The sequence below is a fragment of the Vigna radiata genome, chromosome 11 (genome assembly GCF_000741045.1).
Source record: "Vigna radiata var. radiata cultivar VC1973A chromosome 11, Vradiata_ver6, whole genome shotgun sequence".
NCBI lineage: Eukaryota > Viridiplantae > Streptophyta > Magnoliopsida > Fabales > Fabaceae > Vigna > Vigna radiata.
The window spans coordinates 2031984-2046541 of record NC_028361.1 but is presented as its reverse complement, the minus strand read 5'-3'; the positions used below and the strand labels follow the sequence as shown (position 1 = coordinate 2046541).

The 14558-nt window shown below is 34.4% G+C and overlaps 2 protein-coding genes across 2 annotated transcripts; both read left to right on the top strand.

The window, feature by feature from the left end:
- LOC106778047 (probable copper-transporting ATPase HMA5) lies at positions 1 to 4208 on the top strand. The gene is made up of 6 exons (XM_014665933.2): positions 1 to 373; positions 466 to 1866; positions 1984 to 2238; positions 2701 to 2823; positions 3001 to 3477; positions 3616 to 4208. Exons 1-6 carry the CDS (start codon positions 104 to 106, stop codon positions 4045 to 4047), a joined length of 2958 nt encoding a protein of 985 aa, XP_014521419.1. The 5' UTR covers positions 1 to 103; the 3' UTR covers positions 4048 to 4208.
- Positions 4209 to 7686: 3478 nt separating this feature from the next.
- On the top strand, positions 7687 to 14337 carry LOC106776408 (probable copper-transporting ATPase HMA5). The gene is made up of 6 exons (XM_014663858.2): positions 7687 to 8062; positions 10741 to 12132; positions 12246 to 12500; positions 12676 to 12798; positions 12879 to 13355; positions 13803 to 14337. The coding sequence occupies exons 1-6, from the start codon at positions 7772 to 7774 to the stop codon at positions 14217 to 14219; spliced, it is 2955 nt and encodes a 984-aa protein (XP_014519344.1). The 5' UTR covers positions 7687 to 7771; the 3' UTR covers positions 14220 to 14337.
- Positions 14338 to 14558: the final 221 nt, after the last annotated feature.

Sequence of the window (14558 nt, the reverse complement as noted above, 5' to 3'; positions counted from 1 at the left end):
AAAACAGGGTTGACACTATAAAAGCGAGCCCTGTATTGGTATGTGTTTAAATTTACGAACCTGAGTGGTGTTGCTTGGTAGGCACTACTTTTCGAAAAAAGCAATGGCGAAGTTGTTAGCGTTAAGTTGCTGGCGAAACCTCTCACCGCGACCTCATTACCCCTCCATGCCTAAATATCCTAAGGGGCAGCCCGCCACCACCGTCGAAGAGCTCTCTGACTCCACCGCTCTTTTCTCCGTCGTCGGAATGACTTGTGCTGCCTGCGCCGGATCCGTCGAGAAGGCCGTCAAACGCCTCCCCGGGATCCGCGAGGCCATCGTCGACGTCCTCAACAACCGCGCCCACGTCGTCTTCTACCCCTCTTTCGTTAACGTGAGTCAAACAACTCCACAACTCCTCAACACACTCTCTCTCCGTCTTCTTTCTTCTCGTTCACTCTTCTAACTTTTTTTTTGTTCTTTCAGGAAGAGACCATTCGCGAGGCCATTGAAGACGCGGGTTTCGAAGCGCTATTACTCACAGATGGCACTGACGACAAATCTGTTAAAGTATGCCGCATCCAAATCAAAGGTATGACCTGCACCTCCTGTTCCTCCACGCTAGAATCCGTTTTACGAGGCCTTCACGGTGTCCTCGAAGCCCACGTGGGCCTGGCCACCGAAGAGGCCCAAGTCCATTACAACCCAAATCTCCTCCTCAATCCAAACGACATTTTACAAGCCATAGAAGATTCCGGATTCGAAGCAGTGCTCATTAGTTCAAGCGAAGACTTCACCAAGATAGACCTCCGCGTGGAAGGCGCGGTAACCGACGGCACTTCCATGACGCCGATACTAGATTCTCTGCGGACACTTCCAGGAGTCCTTGTGGTGGACTTAACAGAGGAATTCAGCAAAATATCGGTTTCTTACAAACCGGACGTCACGGGACCCAGAGATTTGATCAACGTGATTGAGCAAACAGGCAATGGGAATTTCAAGGCGACGATATATCCTACGGAACAAGGACAAAGAAATTCTCACAGACGCGAGGAGACAAGGCAGTATTATAAATCTTTCTTATGGAGCTTGGTGTTTACTATTCCCGTGTTTCTTACCTCCATGGTGTTTATGTATGTACCTGGAATTAAGGACGCCCTTGATGCAAAAGTTGTGAACATGCTTACCATGGGGGAGGTTGCTCGGTGGGTGCTGTCCACGCCGGTTCAGTTCGTACTCGGCTGGCGGTTTTACTACGGTTCTTATAAATCGTTACGCCGTGGCTCTGCGAACATGGATGTTCTCATTGCGTTGGGGACAAACGCTGCGTATTTTTACTCTGTTTACTCTGTTTTGAGAGCTGCTACTTCTCCGCATTTTGAGGGGAATGATTTCTTCGAAACGAGCGCGATGCTTATTTCGTTCATTCTGCTTGGGAAGTATCTCGAGATTTTGGCGAAGGGGAAGACGTCTGATGCGATTGCCAAGCTCATGAACTTGACACCCGACACGGCGGTTCTACTGACTTTGGACGCTGATGGGAATGTTGTTGGGGAGGAGGAGATTGATAGCAGGTTGGTTCAGAAGAATGATGTGATTAAGATTGTTCCTGGGGCGAAAGTGGCTTCCGATGGGTTTGTTGTGTGGGGGCAGAGTCACGTGAATGAGAGCATGATCACGGGGGAAGCGCGTCCCGTGGCGAAGAGGAAAGGGGACACTGTTATTGGGGGGACTGTGAATGAGAATGGAGTTTTGCATGTTAAGGCGACGAGGGTAGGATCGGAGAGTGCTCTTTCTCAGATTGTTCGCCTTGTGGAGTCGGCGCAGATGGCCAAAGCACCTGTGCAGAAGTTTGCTGATCGCATTTCCAAATACTTTGTGCCTCTGGTAATTATTAATTGTTTGATGTGATGAAAATGATGGACTTTGTTTGTTTTTATTGAATCATTGTTGGTGCTCGCGGAGGATGAGATCCTAAAGGGATGGATGAATGTTCCTATGCAGGTGATTGTGATCTCGTTCACGACTTGGCTTGCCTGGTTTTTGGCGGGAAGATATCATGCTTATCCAAAGTCTTGGATACCGTCTTCAATGGACAGCTTTGAGCTTGCTTTGCAGTTTGGAATATCTGTCATGGTCATAGCCTGCCCTTGTGCTTTGGGTTTAGCCACGCCAACTGCGGTTATGGTTGGGACTGGAGTTGGTGCATCCCAGGGTGTGCTCATCAAAGGAGGGCAGGCATTAGAGAGTGCACATAAGGTCAGCATTTCAGATTTGACTAGTCCCTTTAGTTCTGGAATTACTTTGTCTATGTCGATCGGTTAAAATTGAATAGTTAATAAAGTAAGAAGAAAGTAAACATAGGAAAAACCATTAATGTCAAGTGGTTTTTGATAGTCATTCCTGCCACCTAATCCAACATCAAATATGTTTTAGCCTTCTAGGAAGGAGTATCAACTAATGTGTTCACTTCATATCATTTCTCAGTTCTTAAGATGATGTATGAAGTACTGTTTTTGTTAACGTTATGCTGGGTGAAGGTAAATAGGTTTTTTGGATATCAGTATCAAGTATCAATCTGATTTTTCTTGTGTCTCTCTACACTTTTAAAAGTAAAAATGGACAGGCTGGTCATTGGTTGTATGTTGTGCCATCTGTTAAAGCTTTCATGATTTTATCTGTAGTTACTTACACGTGAATATGTTTATGACTGTCTTCTAGGTGAACTGCATTGTTTTCGATAAGACGGGTACACTCACTGTCGGGAAACCTGTTATAGTGAGAACAGAATTGTTGACAAAAATGGTGCTCCGGGAATTCTATGAACTTGTGGCTGCAACTGAGGTAATCCTCTCCCCCTATCTACTTCTCGAATGCTTAGCCTAGTGAATAGTTATAGTAATAAGAGTTTGCTTTCTGATTATGATAACTTCTTTGTTTGTAAGCGCTTTTAAAATTCATGAATTATAGATGCATATGCATGTCATAAAAATTGCCCTTAATTTAACTTACCTATCTCAGGTGAATAGTGAGCATCCATTGGCCAAGGCCGTTGTTGAGTATGCCAAAAAATTTCGAGATGAAGAGAACCCTTCCTGGCCAGAAGCTCGAGATTTTGTTTCCATTACAGGACATGGAGTAAAGGCCACTGTTCAAAACAAAGAAATAATGGTCGGTAATAAGAGCCTGTTGGCTGAACATAACATTGCAATTCCCGTTGAAGCTGAAAATATGCTTGCTGAAGCCGAAAAGATGGCTCAAACAGGAATATTGGTATCTATAAGTGGGAAAGTGGCAGGAGTTTTAGCAGTATCCGATCCACTGAAACCAGGTGCTCAAGAAGTTATTTCCATCCTAAAATCAATGAAAATCAAAAGCATTATGGTGACTGGGGACAACTTCGGAACAGCTAGTTCTATTGCGAGGGAAGTAGGAATTGAGAATGTTATAGCTGAGGCTAAACCGGATCAAAAAGCAGAGAAAGTGAAAGACTTGCAGGTACGAATGCATGGTGATTACATATTTTCATCTTAATTTTAAGAAGTTAGTTATTCATACTGATTGACTTGTTTGTACTGCTTCAGAGGAATATATTAGCTGTTGCAACATACTGATTGACTTGTTTTTCTCTTTCAGGCTTCTGGTTACACTGTGGCTATGGTGGGGGATGGTATCAATGATTCGCCTGCACTTGTGGCAGCGGATGTGGGAATGGCAATTGGTGCTGGTACAGACATTGCTATTGAGGCTGCTGATATTGTCCTCATGAAGAGCAACTTGGAAGATGTCATAACTGCTATTGACCTTTCAAGAAAAACATTTACCCGTATAAGGCTGAATTACGTTTGGGCTTTGGGTTATAACTTACTTGGAATCCCAATTGCTGCTGGAGTTCTTTTCCCTTCAACAAGGTTCAGATTGCCACCCTGGATTGCTGGCGCTGCTATGGCTGCTTCCTCTGTCAGTGTTGTTTGCTGTTCTCTGTTGTTGAAATATTACAGGAGACCCAGGAAGCTAGACAACCTTGAAATACGAGGCATAAGCATCGAGTCATCCACTGATATATGATCACGATTCCTGGTTTTTCTTTAGCCATTTTTGTACCTATGTAAATGTTGTGTTGTGATCATTTTGGTTTAGTGTACAGGTGTGAGAAAGGGTTTTCGTTCATGTAAAAAACCTTATGTTTAAACTCTGTCATATATAAAATTTACAAATTACTCCTGCCATTTCAATTTGTTTTTCATTTAAGATTTTCTCACATTAAAAGTAATAATAAATTAATTACTGGGGTGGAAAAATTGACCAAAATATTCTTACACTCTTAGGGGTTATCTCTGTTATGCATTTAAATTAACAACTATTATATTTTCTTATAAACATAATCTTATTTGTCATTTAATAAAAACCACACATAAATATAATTTTTTATAATAATTTTAAAACGGAAAATATATTTAACTTAATTAATTATTAGTATGTTTTTTAATTAAAAAATATTTAAATTTTTTATTTAATTATGAATAGATTATTCTTCTATCTAATTAGTTCACTTTACAATAAAATGATACTTTGAATTGGGGAATTTTACAAAGAAACAAGTCTCAAAGGACTATTTTGACCACTAAGCAACAAGTTGCAGTGTTTATTTGGTGGATAGAGAGGCATCCACTTATGGTCATTCCGGGTGTCCATCAGTATGATATGATACACTTTTTGACAGTTTATTATTTTTAAGAAAAATTGTCCTTTTTCTGTAAAAAGTGTTTTACTTTAAAAATTATATTTTCTCTAGGACATTATTACAACGGCTTGATCTTTTGAATTTTCGATATTTTTTTTTCGCAATTTCTTTATGTATTCATTTAATATTTAGAAAATACTCTGACCTTCACTCATGTTAGTTTTCACTTTCAAACTATTTTCTAGGATATTAGTGATATTACAAAATTTGTTTTGATTATTGTATTATTCGTTTCTTTTCTAAATTAAGGATCATGTCTTTATGGATATATATTAAAAATTAACATATTTATTTTTAAGAAATTTAATTTAATTTGATTTAAATATATTTTAAATGAAATAAATATTTCACAATAGATAATGTAACATATATAATTTCCGAATGCAATGAATCGGTAGTCCCTTCAAAATAACTCAACAAAAATAATCAAATCTCATTTATTTATACTAGATTTTAAAAAAGCTATATAAATTGACCAAATGTTATTTGTAATAATTTTTCCTGTTTTTCTTAGTATAATACCAATAAATAAATTAATCAAATAATACAATAATAATAATATAGTCGCTTTCATTTGTGAATACACCTACCCCTTAAAGGATATCTTAAAGGTGAACATGCTTAAAGAATAAAATGTCAAATTTCGCATTCTACACTTCATTTTGAATGTTTCAGCAAGTAGCAATTTTCAAACCCTGATAAAGATTTGTGGCTATTGTAAAATAAAAAATTGATTAAACTAATGTCATTTTTAATAGTAATAATCAACTAATAAGTTGGACATAACAGAAATGATAAAATAAAAAAAGTCAATACATCTCTTATAATCAAATATTTCAACTTGTTACTTAGTGGCCATGATGGTACGGGACTCAAACCAGATAAGTTTTTTTAATTTCTTACCACGTATGTTTAAAAGAAACTAATATATATATATATATATATATATATACACACACTTGTATTCGGTTTTATTCTATTCCATATAGAATGAGAACAAGTTCTCAAAAGGAAATTGTCAAATCTCCCATACCATCAAACTGTGATGCGAGTAGGGTTGCCAAAAATTAATTTAATTGATAACTAAACTAAATTAATCTTTAAGATACTATATTGTTTTTAGTATCATTTTTCCTATATTTATAGTAATATTTAATGTTTTATTTTTTATTTGATGTTATCCTTTTACCAACTTTAACATCATTTAGAGATATTAAAATTGTATCTACTTATATATAAGCACTAAATTGTTCATGTTATAGATTTTAATTATATTTTCACGTTCGACATGTTTATATTGTGTAAAAGAATGTATTGATCGACATGTTTATATTGTGTGAAAGAATGTATTAAAAGTCTTACATCGATTAAAGATAAAATTAATTTATAATATATAAATAGATGCAAATCTTATTTTATAAGTCAATTTTGTGGAATTAAGTTAAACTTCAATTGTTACTAATTGTGATTGATATTTGTAAAAGAATATTATTCATATTAATGATGAGCTTATCGTAAGAGATGTAAATTTGCTGTACTATTAAGCAAAACCGTGAAATATAAAGTATAGCAAGAGACGTAATAGAGGAAAAAGAAGCAAGTAAAAGGTAAAGAGAATAATAAATGATATAATATTTTCTCTTTAAGTTGGACTGTGAGTGTGGATATACAAAATTATGAATTGATGGTAAATACTACATATGCTGTGATTTTAAAACTACTCTAATAAATTGTGTATATATATAGTTTAACAATTCATAAATTGAATAATATTAATTACATTATCATTTTTAATTTTGTAATAATTAATGTTTGCAGTAAATATTTGTGTATGTATTTCAACTTTCAATTCATTGATTAAATATTGTGATGGTGTAATTGACAAAAACTGTTTGCTTGTGTGTTTTTAAGAAAAAAAAATGCCTCATTTACGAATTTATAATATTGATTTTAAAACAAAAAATATATATAAATACTATTTAAAACTATAAATGCTATCTTTTCTGAAAATTTAAAATTAAATTGCATTAGGTTTATTTAGGTCTAAACAAACGATTCCTCTTTGAAAGCTTTATGTGACCTAAAACGCTTGGTTTCTCCCAATAACCTATGTAGTATACGTTTAAAATAATTCTATTTTTTTAATAGGTTACACTCACAACTAAAGAGTATACACTTAAAATTCTTACTTTTGAAAAGGTATATATTTGTTTGTTATTTAACAAGTTTGGCTTAAATTGAACGTTATTTTCAATCATAATCTATTGTTACTGGTTGCGATAATTTTCTTACCTATTTCATAATTTTATAAACTCTAACATTTAAATATTAAATTATTTTTTATTAATTAGGGACATTCAGAAAAAAAATTATAAGAAGCTGATTCAAAATTATAAAAATGTTTATCCTTATGGACAATTTTTCTAATAAGCTTCTTAAAGTAGCTTATCTAAATATATTTATTGATTCACCAAAAATATTGTTATTTAATTTATTCTAATCATTTTATCGTCAAATTTGCAACTTAACTTATGTATTACAAATAATAAATAAATATCTGATTAAGTTATTTATCAAAGTGCACTCTTTTAGTAAGTCATGAAAAACATTATAACAAAGTAAAGAATTATTTCACGTTTCATTAAATTATTTTTAATCAAGTTATAGACACGAAGTATTTATTGAGCTCTGCTGTCTTTTACGCAAAATTTAACAGAGATCACTCCGCAATTGATTTACAGTTCCGAGATTTTTTATTTTTTGTAATATTAATCAGTTTTCTCATAAAGATATTCTAACCTATTTACACCTATTAATTGGAGGAAATTTAAGTTGCATACGGTACGAGTCGTGTCATAAGCTTTCCTTTAAATAATTCTTTGATTTTTCTGTGAAAATCTATTTGCTGTTTTTTATTTTATATATATCATTTTATTTTACCCCGCTATTTATTTTATTATTTGTTTAAATGATTGTTGAGCGATGTTTGAGTTCTATAAATAGGGTTCACCGCAGTTGATTGTGAAGAAGAAAGTAATAGAGAGTGAAATGGGTGAGAAGTTAGAGTGTTGGGAGTGCAGCAGCAGTTTGCAGTGCTGTGGAAATTTGTGGCCTAAGGCACGCTATCCTTCGATGACGGCGGTGGAAGCGGGAAAGACGGTGGCGGAATTAGAAGGATCAGAGAGCAAAGTGGTTTTGTTCAGCGTTATGGGAATGACGTGTGCTGCGTGTGCCGGATCCGTTGAGAAAACCATCAAACGCTTACCTGGAATCCGCGAGGCCGTTGTTGATGTCTTGAATCATAAAGCTCAGGTTCTTTACCTTCCCTCAATGGTTAACGTGAGTATCAATCTCTCTCCATACACTTTATTTCAACGTTTTCATCATTGCTTGCTTTGCTTTTCCCACTTTAACTACTTCTTTCGCCTTTTCAACACATTCGCGTCTCTCCATACACGAATTCTGAGTTCTTTAAAAAATCACAAAAGTTTATATACGCAGCACAATGATACCATAAAAGAATATTAACGGAACAATTCTACTCACAAGATTGTGTTCCTGCTTTCTAATAAAGAACTGAATTATTTTATGTAAAATTAAATGTGCGATTATAATAGTTGTTTACATCAAGTTAACACTCTGATTTAAGTTTTCAGATTGTGGACCGAAGATACATACATGTTTTTGCAAGAAGATTTATTTAATTTAAGACGACCTTTCGATATCAATTATTTAGTGTTTAAGGGGTTCTTTAAGTATATGTTAGGCCTACGTACATGATATAAATAATATCTGCAGAAAAAATTGTCTGATTAATTAAATCGATAAAGTTATCCTTGGTTAAAGACTCAATAATTATGTTTAAACCTTTCTATGTTTACTCTTTTACAGATAATGATGCTTTAGATGGTGACATTTCACTGATAATTTATAAAGACTATTACAATAATAATATGATATGACACACATATTGCATATATTAACCATTTTTTTATCTTTATTTTCATCACACTCAAGTCAAAAACTACCATTTATAACGCAGATGTATAACTATAGTTATAGTGGAAGGTTGGTAGTTGCGTGCCAAAATTTCTAAGTCGAGAATGGCTATTACATGTATTTTTTGTATTACGTCTTCGTAAGCAATAGTTGGATACACATATTGAAAGCTGGTGTGTGATAAGATCATGAGTGAGTTCGTTTTCTGGCTTGTCCAGATTCTTTTTTCTCATGGAACAACCCTAAAAATAGAACATCATTTTAAATTCACTTAAATAATTTTTTACTTCATAATTTTAAATATTATTTTTAATAATTTTTATTTCTTTTTTTTTTATCTAACGTACGTTCTTTTTGAATCTCCAATAATTTTTGTTGAGGAGTTTATAGTTTATTAATGTTATTTTAAACGATCAATTTCTGAATTGATTTTGTTAAAATTAAATAGAATTAACTGTTTCGTAAATTATTTTATTTGAATGAAAAAGTTAATTAATGTAATTTACACAATATATAATATAAATAATGTGTTTCTTTTAAATTAAAACTTGCACGCTCAATTAGGTACTATTATTTTTTGACAATCAACACAATTTAACACACTTTTAATTACCGAAATATTTTTAAAAGTGGATTGTCATGCTCTAAAAGATGTCAAAAAATCATTTTCTTTCTCAATTCTTTTAATCCCTCTTATTCCGGGTTGAAATTTAAAGATTTATTTTAAGTTTTTTTAAATTTCATCTTTTATTTCTTGAGTTTTTTTCCTTTTGGCTTGTTGCTTTACAAGCATCATCATCTTTATTATTATTATTATTATTATTATTAATATTACCTATGGTTTATAAATAAATTAAAACCGAAATATCAACCAAAAACATACTTATACCAGGAACTAAAGTCAAAGTGAACCTATTTTTACAGTGTTCACTACATTAATAATATGCTGCTCATTGTGCACGTATATGCTATCTTTTTCCGCTTTAAAAATTGATGATTAAACCATATCTTGTTTATATATAAAGAGAGAGAGAGAGCAATCTTTTTGCTACCTCATCAGACCCGAGATTTTCCTTGGCTGATTCGTATTAATGAATGGCCTATTACACTTTTTATGATGTGCTCCACTTTCTTCCTGTAGCCATTATTCTTTTCATTAGTAGATCACACTCAACATAAATCTCTTCTACCGGATCTTCTTCCAACGATCTAAAGGTATAATCTAATTTTATAAACATGATATGTAAAGAATTTAACTGCTGAAGTGATTATCATTGAGTACGATGTTGATGTAGCGAGATGGTAAAACAATTTTATGTTCTTATTTAATTATAAGTAACTATTTTTATACCAATTGAATCACTATTTTATATCAATACTATAACTCATAAATACAAATAAAATATTAAAAGAAATAAATATCTAAGAGAAGATTAATTTAATACAATTTGTTTGAAACTCAAATCAAATGAATAAAAAAAATCTTTTGTCAGTGATTAATAAATAAAACATGTAATTTTAGTTTGCATAAAACATATAAAGTTCAATCTTAATCTCTCTACTCTGAAAATACATTACTTTGGATATTCAAACATCATCTAAACTGCTTTTTATACCTCTACAAAACACTATTATTTTTCAAAATTAGAGAGATGACAAATTTTTTTTCGAAGAATTTAAATTAAAAAAAAAAAGTACACAACCAAAAGTATATTTTATCTGATATTATATTTTGTTGAAATTTTAAAATAATAGGTCGAATCAATAAAGCCTCATTTTATTGAATAACTTATTAAATAAATAAAATTAATTTAACGCACGTTAAAAAAATTTAGTGGTGAATAAATTCATGAGTAAACTCCTTAATATTTTTAGGAAAAACAAAATACAAGAGATATTTATTGAGAAGGGTGTATGTCTTTCATCATTTTTTTTTTCTTTCATGGATAAAAGAATATCTACGGCCATTATTAAACTCTTGTTTCATCATCTGTTCCCAAATCTAACATTTGACGCAGGAGGAGAGGATACGCGAGGCCATTGAAGATGCTGGATTTGAAGCCAAAGTTATTGAAGAAGACTCCAACTATACCTCAACTCAGATATGCCGCATACACATACGAGGCATGACTTGTACCTCTTGCTCCTCCACTATTGAATCAGCTCTACAATCCCTTCGTGGGGTGCACAAGGCACGAGTGGCCTTAACAACAGAAGAAGCAGAAGTCCACTATGACCCCAAAATCCTCACCCACAACCACCTAATGGAAGCTATTCAAGGCACCGGGTTCGAAGCTATACTAATAAGCACAGGGGAACACATTAGCAAGATTGAACTTAAAATTGATGGCATTAAGAACGACCAATCCCTTGGTGCCATTGAGCGCTCTCTCCGTGCACTCCCTGGTGTTGAAACCATAGCCATATATCCGGAGATTAACAAAATTGCCATAACTTACATACCACACATGACAGGACCAAGAACCTTCATAGAAGTCATAGAATCCACTGGATCAGGGTGTTTTAAAGCGGTGATATTTCCAAACGATGAAGGAAGAGAAGCACTTAGACAACAGGAAATTAACCGATACTTCAAGCTTTTCATATGGAGTCTAGCTTTTACCGTTCCTGTTTTCTTGACATCCATGGTCTTCATGTATATACCTGGAGTTAAACGTGTTTTGGATGTCAAAATTGTCAATATGCTGAATATTGGACTTCTCTTGAGGTGTGACTTTGCTACACCGGTGCAGTTTATCATAGGTAGACGGTTCTATGTTGGGGCATATAGAGCGTTGCGTAAGGGTTCTGCTAACATGGATGTGTTGATAGCATTAGGGACAAATGCAGCATATTTCTATTCTCTCTATGTTGTGGAAAGATCTGTTTTCTCTCGCCATTTCAAAGGAAACGATTTCTTTGAGACCAGCTCTATGCTTATTTCTTTTATTCTGTTGGGTAAGTATTTAGAAGTGTTAGCAAAGGGGAAGACATCTCAGGCCATTGCGAAGCTTATGAACTTGACACCTGAGACAGCGACCTTGTTAACTCAAGATGACAAGGGGGATGTTGTTAGTGAAAAACAAATTGATATTCGGTTGATACAAAAGGACGATGTGATCAAGGTTGTCCCTGGTTCAAAAGTAGCATCTGATGGCTTTGTCATATGGGGACAAAGTCATGTCAATGAGAGCATGATAACCGGAGAGGCAAGGCCTGTGGCAAAGAGGAGGGGTGATATGGTGATTGGAGGCACTATGAATGAGAATGGGGTTATGCATGTTAAGGTGACAAGAGTTGGATCCGAGAGTGCTCTCTCCCAGATCGTTCGACTTGTTGAGTCAGCTCAGATGGCTAAAGCTCCAGTTCAAAAACTTGCAGATCATATTTCTAAATATTTTGTTCCTCTGGTAAACTTAGAACTAACTATATTTACTGATTTTTTATTTTTTTTTTAGGTCTTATTTATGGATTCAGTCAGAGGAAATTCATCTACGCTCACCGGTTCCCTTTTTTTGAGCAGGTCATTGTGCTTTCTCTTTCAACATGGCTCTCCTGGTTTCTAGCAGGAAAGTTACATGCATACCCGAAATCTTGGATACCATCCTCCATGAACTACTTTGAGCTTGCACTTCAGTTTGGTATTTCGGTCATGGTCATTGCCTGCCCTTGTGCTCTAGGCCTAGCCACTCCTACTGCTGTTATGGTTGGTACTGGCGTTGGTGCAACACAAGGTGTTCTGATCAAAGGGGGCCAAGCACTAGAAAGTGCACACAAGGTAAGTGAGTAGTGGCCTTGACAATAACAATAGAGAAATTCTATTGGTACACTCTTTGTTGTAGGGTGATATTATGTGGGTTCAACCCTATCGCAAAAGAGTCTCTCAGTAAAGAGAAAGTTTTGTAGCGTTTATCTTGATGTGAAATTCACAATCACAATTTGCAATATTGCAGGTGAATTGCATTGTGTTTGACAAGACAGGAACACTCACAGTTGGGAAGCCAGTGGTTGTAACAACAAAACTCTTCAAAAAGATGTCAATTAAAGATTTCTACGAATTTACTGCTGCAGCAGAGGCAAGCCTTATTCCATTTAGCATAACTACTTGAATCTGAAATTACATTTAAAATAGTATTTAAATTTATATCTTTATTAGGTGAACAGCGAACATCCAATCGCTAAGGCCATTGTTGAGCACGCCAAGAAGATCACAGAAGAACAAAATCATTCCTGGCCAGTAGCACACAACTTTGTTTCTGTTTCAGGTCATGGTGTAAAGGCCATTGTTCTGAACAAGGATATATTGGTTGGGAATAAAAAGATGATGCTGGATCATAACATAACCATTTCAGCAGATGCTGAAGAAATACTAGCAGAAGCTGAAAGCCTGGCTCAAACTGGGATTTTAGTATCCATGGATGGAGAAGTCGCTGGAGTTTTGGCTGTCTCAGATCCATTGAAACCTGGCGCCAATGAAGTTATTTCCATTCTTAATTCCATGAAAATTAAGAGCATCATGGTGACAGGTGATAACTGGGGTACTGCCAATTCCATTGCCAGACAAGCCGGTATTGAAACTGTCATAGCAGAGGCTCAACCAGAGACTAAAGCAACTAAAATAAAAGAACTGCAGGTATAACAAAATCATTGCCCCAAATAAGTCTTTAGCCCTGCCAAAAGTACATAATTACACGTCCTTCTAATTTCTTTACTTAAATTCGCTACAACAAAACATCATTTAAGCCAAGGTAAAATGATAATAGAAACTTTAGCCAACTTTTTGACAGGGTATAACTAAGGTTAAATCAAGTTATGAAACATGATAACAGTGGAAAAATCGTACACCTATTCAAACACAGATTGATATGGACCAAAAATTTATTGATTCAACAATAGTCACCTTAAATGTCATATATACTATGAATTTTTGTCAACGGACAATGTGATCTTACACTGATATAACAGAAATTAAATTCTTGATACTACTCTCTAATATCGTATAACTTTCATCAAACAATATAATACAGCAATTTATTAAATATGCATATATGTAATTATTTAATTGGAGAGGTTGGGGCAGGCTTCTGGGTATACGGTGGCAATGGTGGGAGATGGCATCAACGACTCACCAGCACTTGTGGCAGCTGATGTTGGAATGGCAATAGGTGCTGGCACAGACATTGCAATTGAGGCAGCTGACATCGTTCTGATGAAGAGCAACTTGGAAGATATAATAATTGCCATTGACCTTGCAAACAAAACCTTCTCTCGTATACGTCTAAACTACTTCTGGGCTTTGGGTTACAATATCTTAGCCATCCCAATTGCAGCGGGCATTCTTTACTCATCCACTAGATTTCGCTTACCACCATGGATTGCTGGAGCTGCAATGGCTGCCTCTTCTCTCAGTGTGGTTTGCTCATCCCTCTTGTTAAAGAATTACAAGAGACCTTCGAAGCTAAATAACATGGAGATAAATGGTGTAAAGATTGAATAATCATTCAATGTGCCAATTGCAAATGTCCTGTTTGTTTGTTTGTTGTGGCTGTAAATAAAACACCTAATTTTAATCAAACTACTACATCTGCACAAATATATAGAAACTAACACTGCATTTTGAATGTTAAAAATACTTCATTAGTATTTATTACTATGTTCACTTTTACTTATTTCGTGTACCGACCCTTTCTAAAAATTTGAATTTTAGGTTCCGTATGCATTGTTTTATGAATTTATTAAGATTGATATTTAAGACTTACAAAAATTTCACTCTTTTCATATTTTTATTTCATATGTATCTTCATTAACAGTAGAAGAAAAATATGTTCAGTAAGAA

Excerpts from the sequence above, each read along its gene's own strand:
- LOC106778047 (XM_014665933.2), top strand. The coding sequence starts at position 104 with ATGGCGAAGTTGTTAGCGTTAAGTTGCTGGCGAAACCTCTCACCGCGA. Across the intron at positions 2,239-2,700 it reads CATTAGAGAGTGCACATAAG|GTGAACTGCATTGTTTTCGA; the intron begins GTCAGCATTTCA and ends ACTGTCTTCTAG. Across the intron at positions 3,478-3,615 it reads AGAAAGTGAAAGACTTGCAG|GCTTCTGGTTACACTGTGGC; the intron begins GTACGAATGCAT and ends TTTCTCTTTCAG.
- LOC106776408 (XM_014663858.2), top strand. The coding sequence starts at position 7,772 with ATGGGTGAGAAGTTAGAGTGTTGGGAGTGCAGCAGCAGTTTGCAGTGC. Across the intron at positions 8,063-10,740 it reads ACCTTCCCTCAATGGTTAAC|GAGGAGAGGATACGCGAGGC; the intron begins GTGAGTATCAAT and ends CATTTGACGCAG. Across the intron at positions 12,799-12,878 it reads AATTTACTGCTGCAGCAGAG|GTGAACAGCGAACATCCAAT; the intron begins GCAAGCCTTATT and ends TATCTTTATTAG.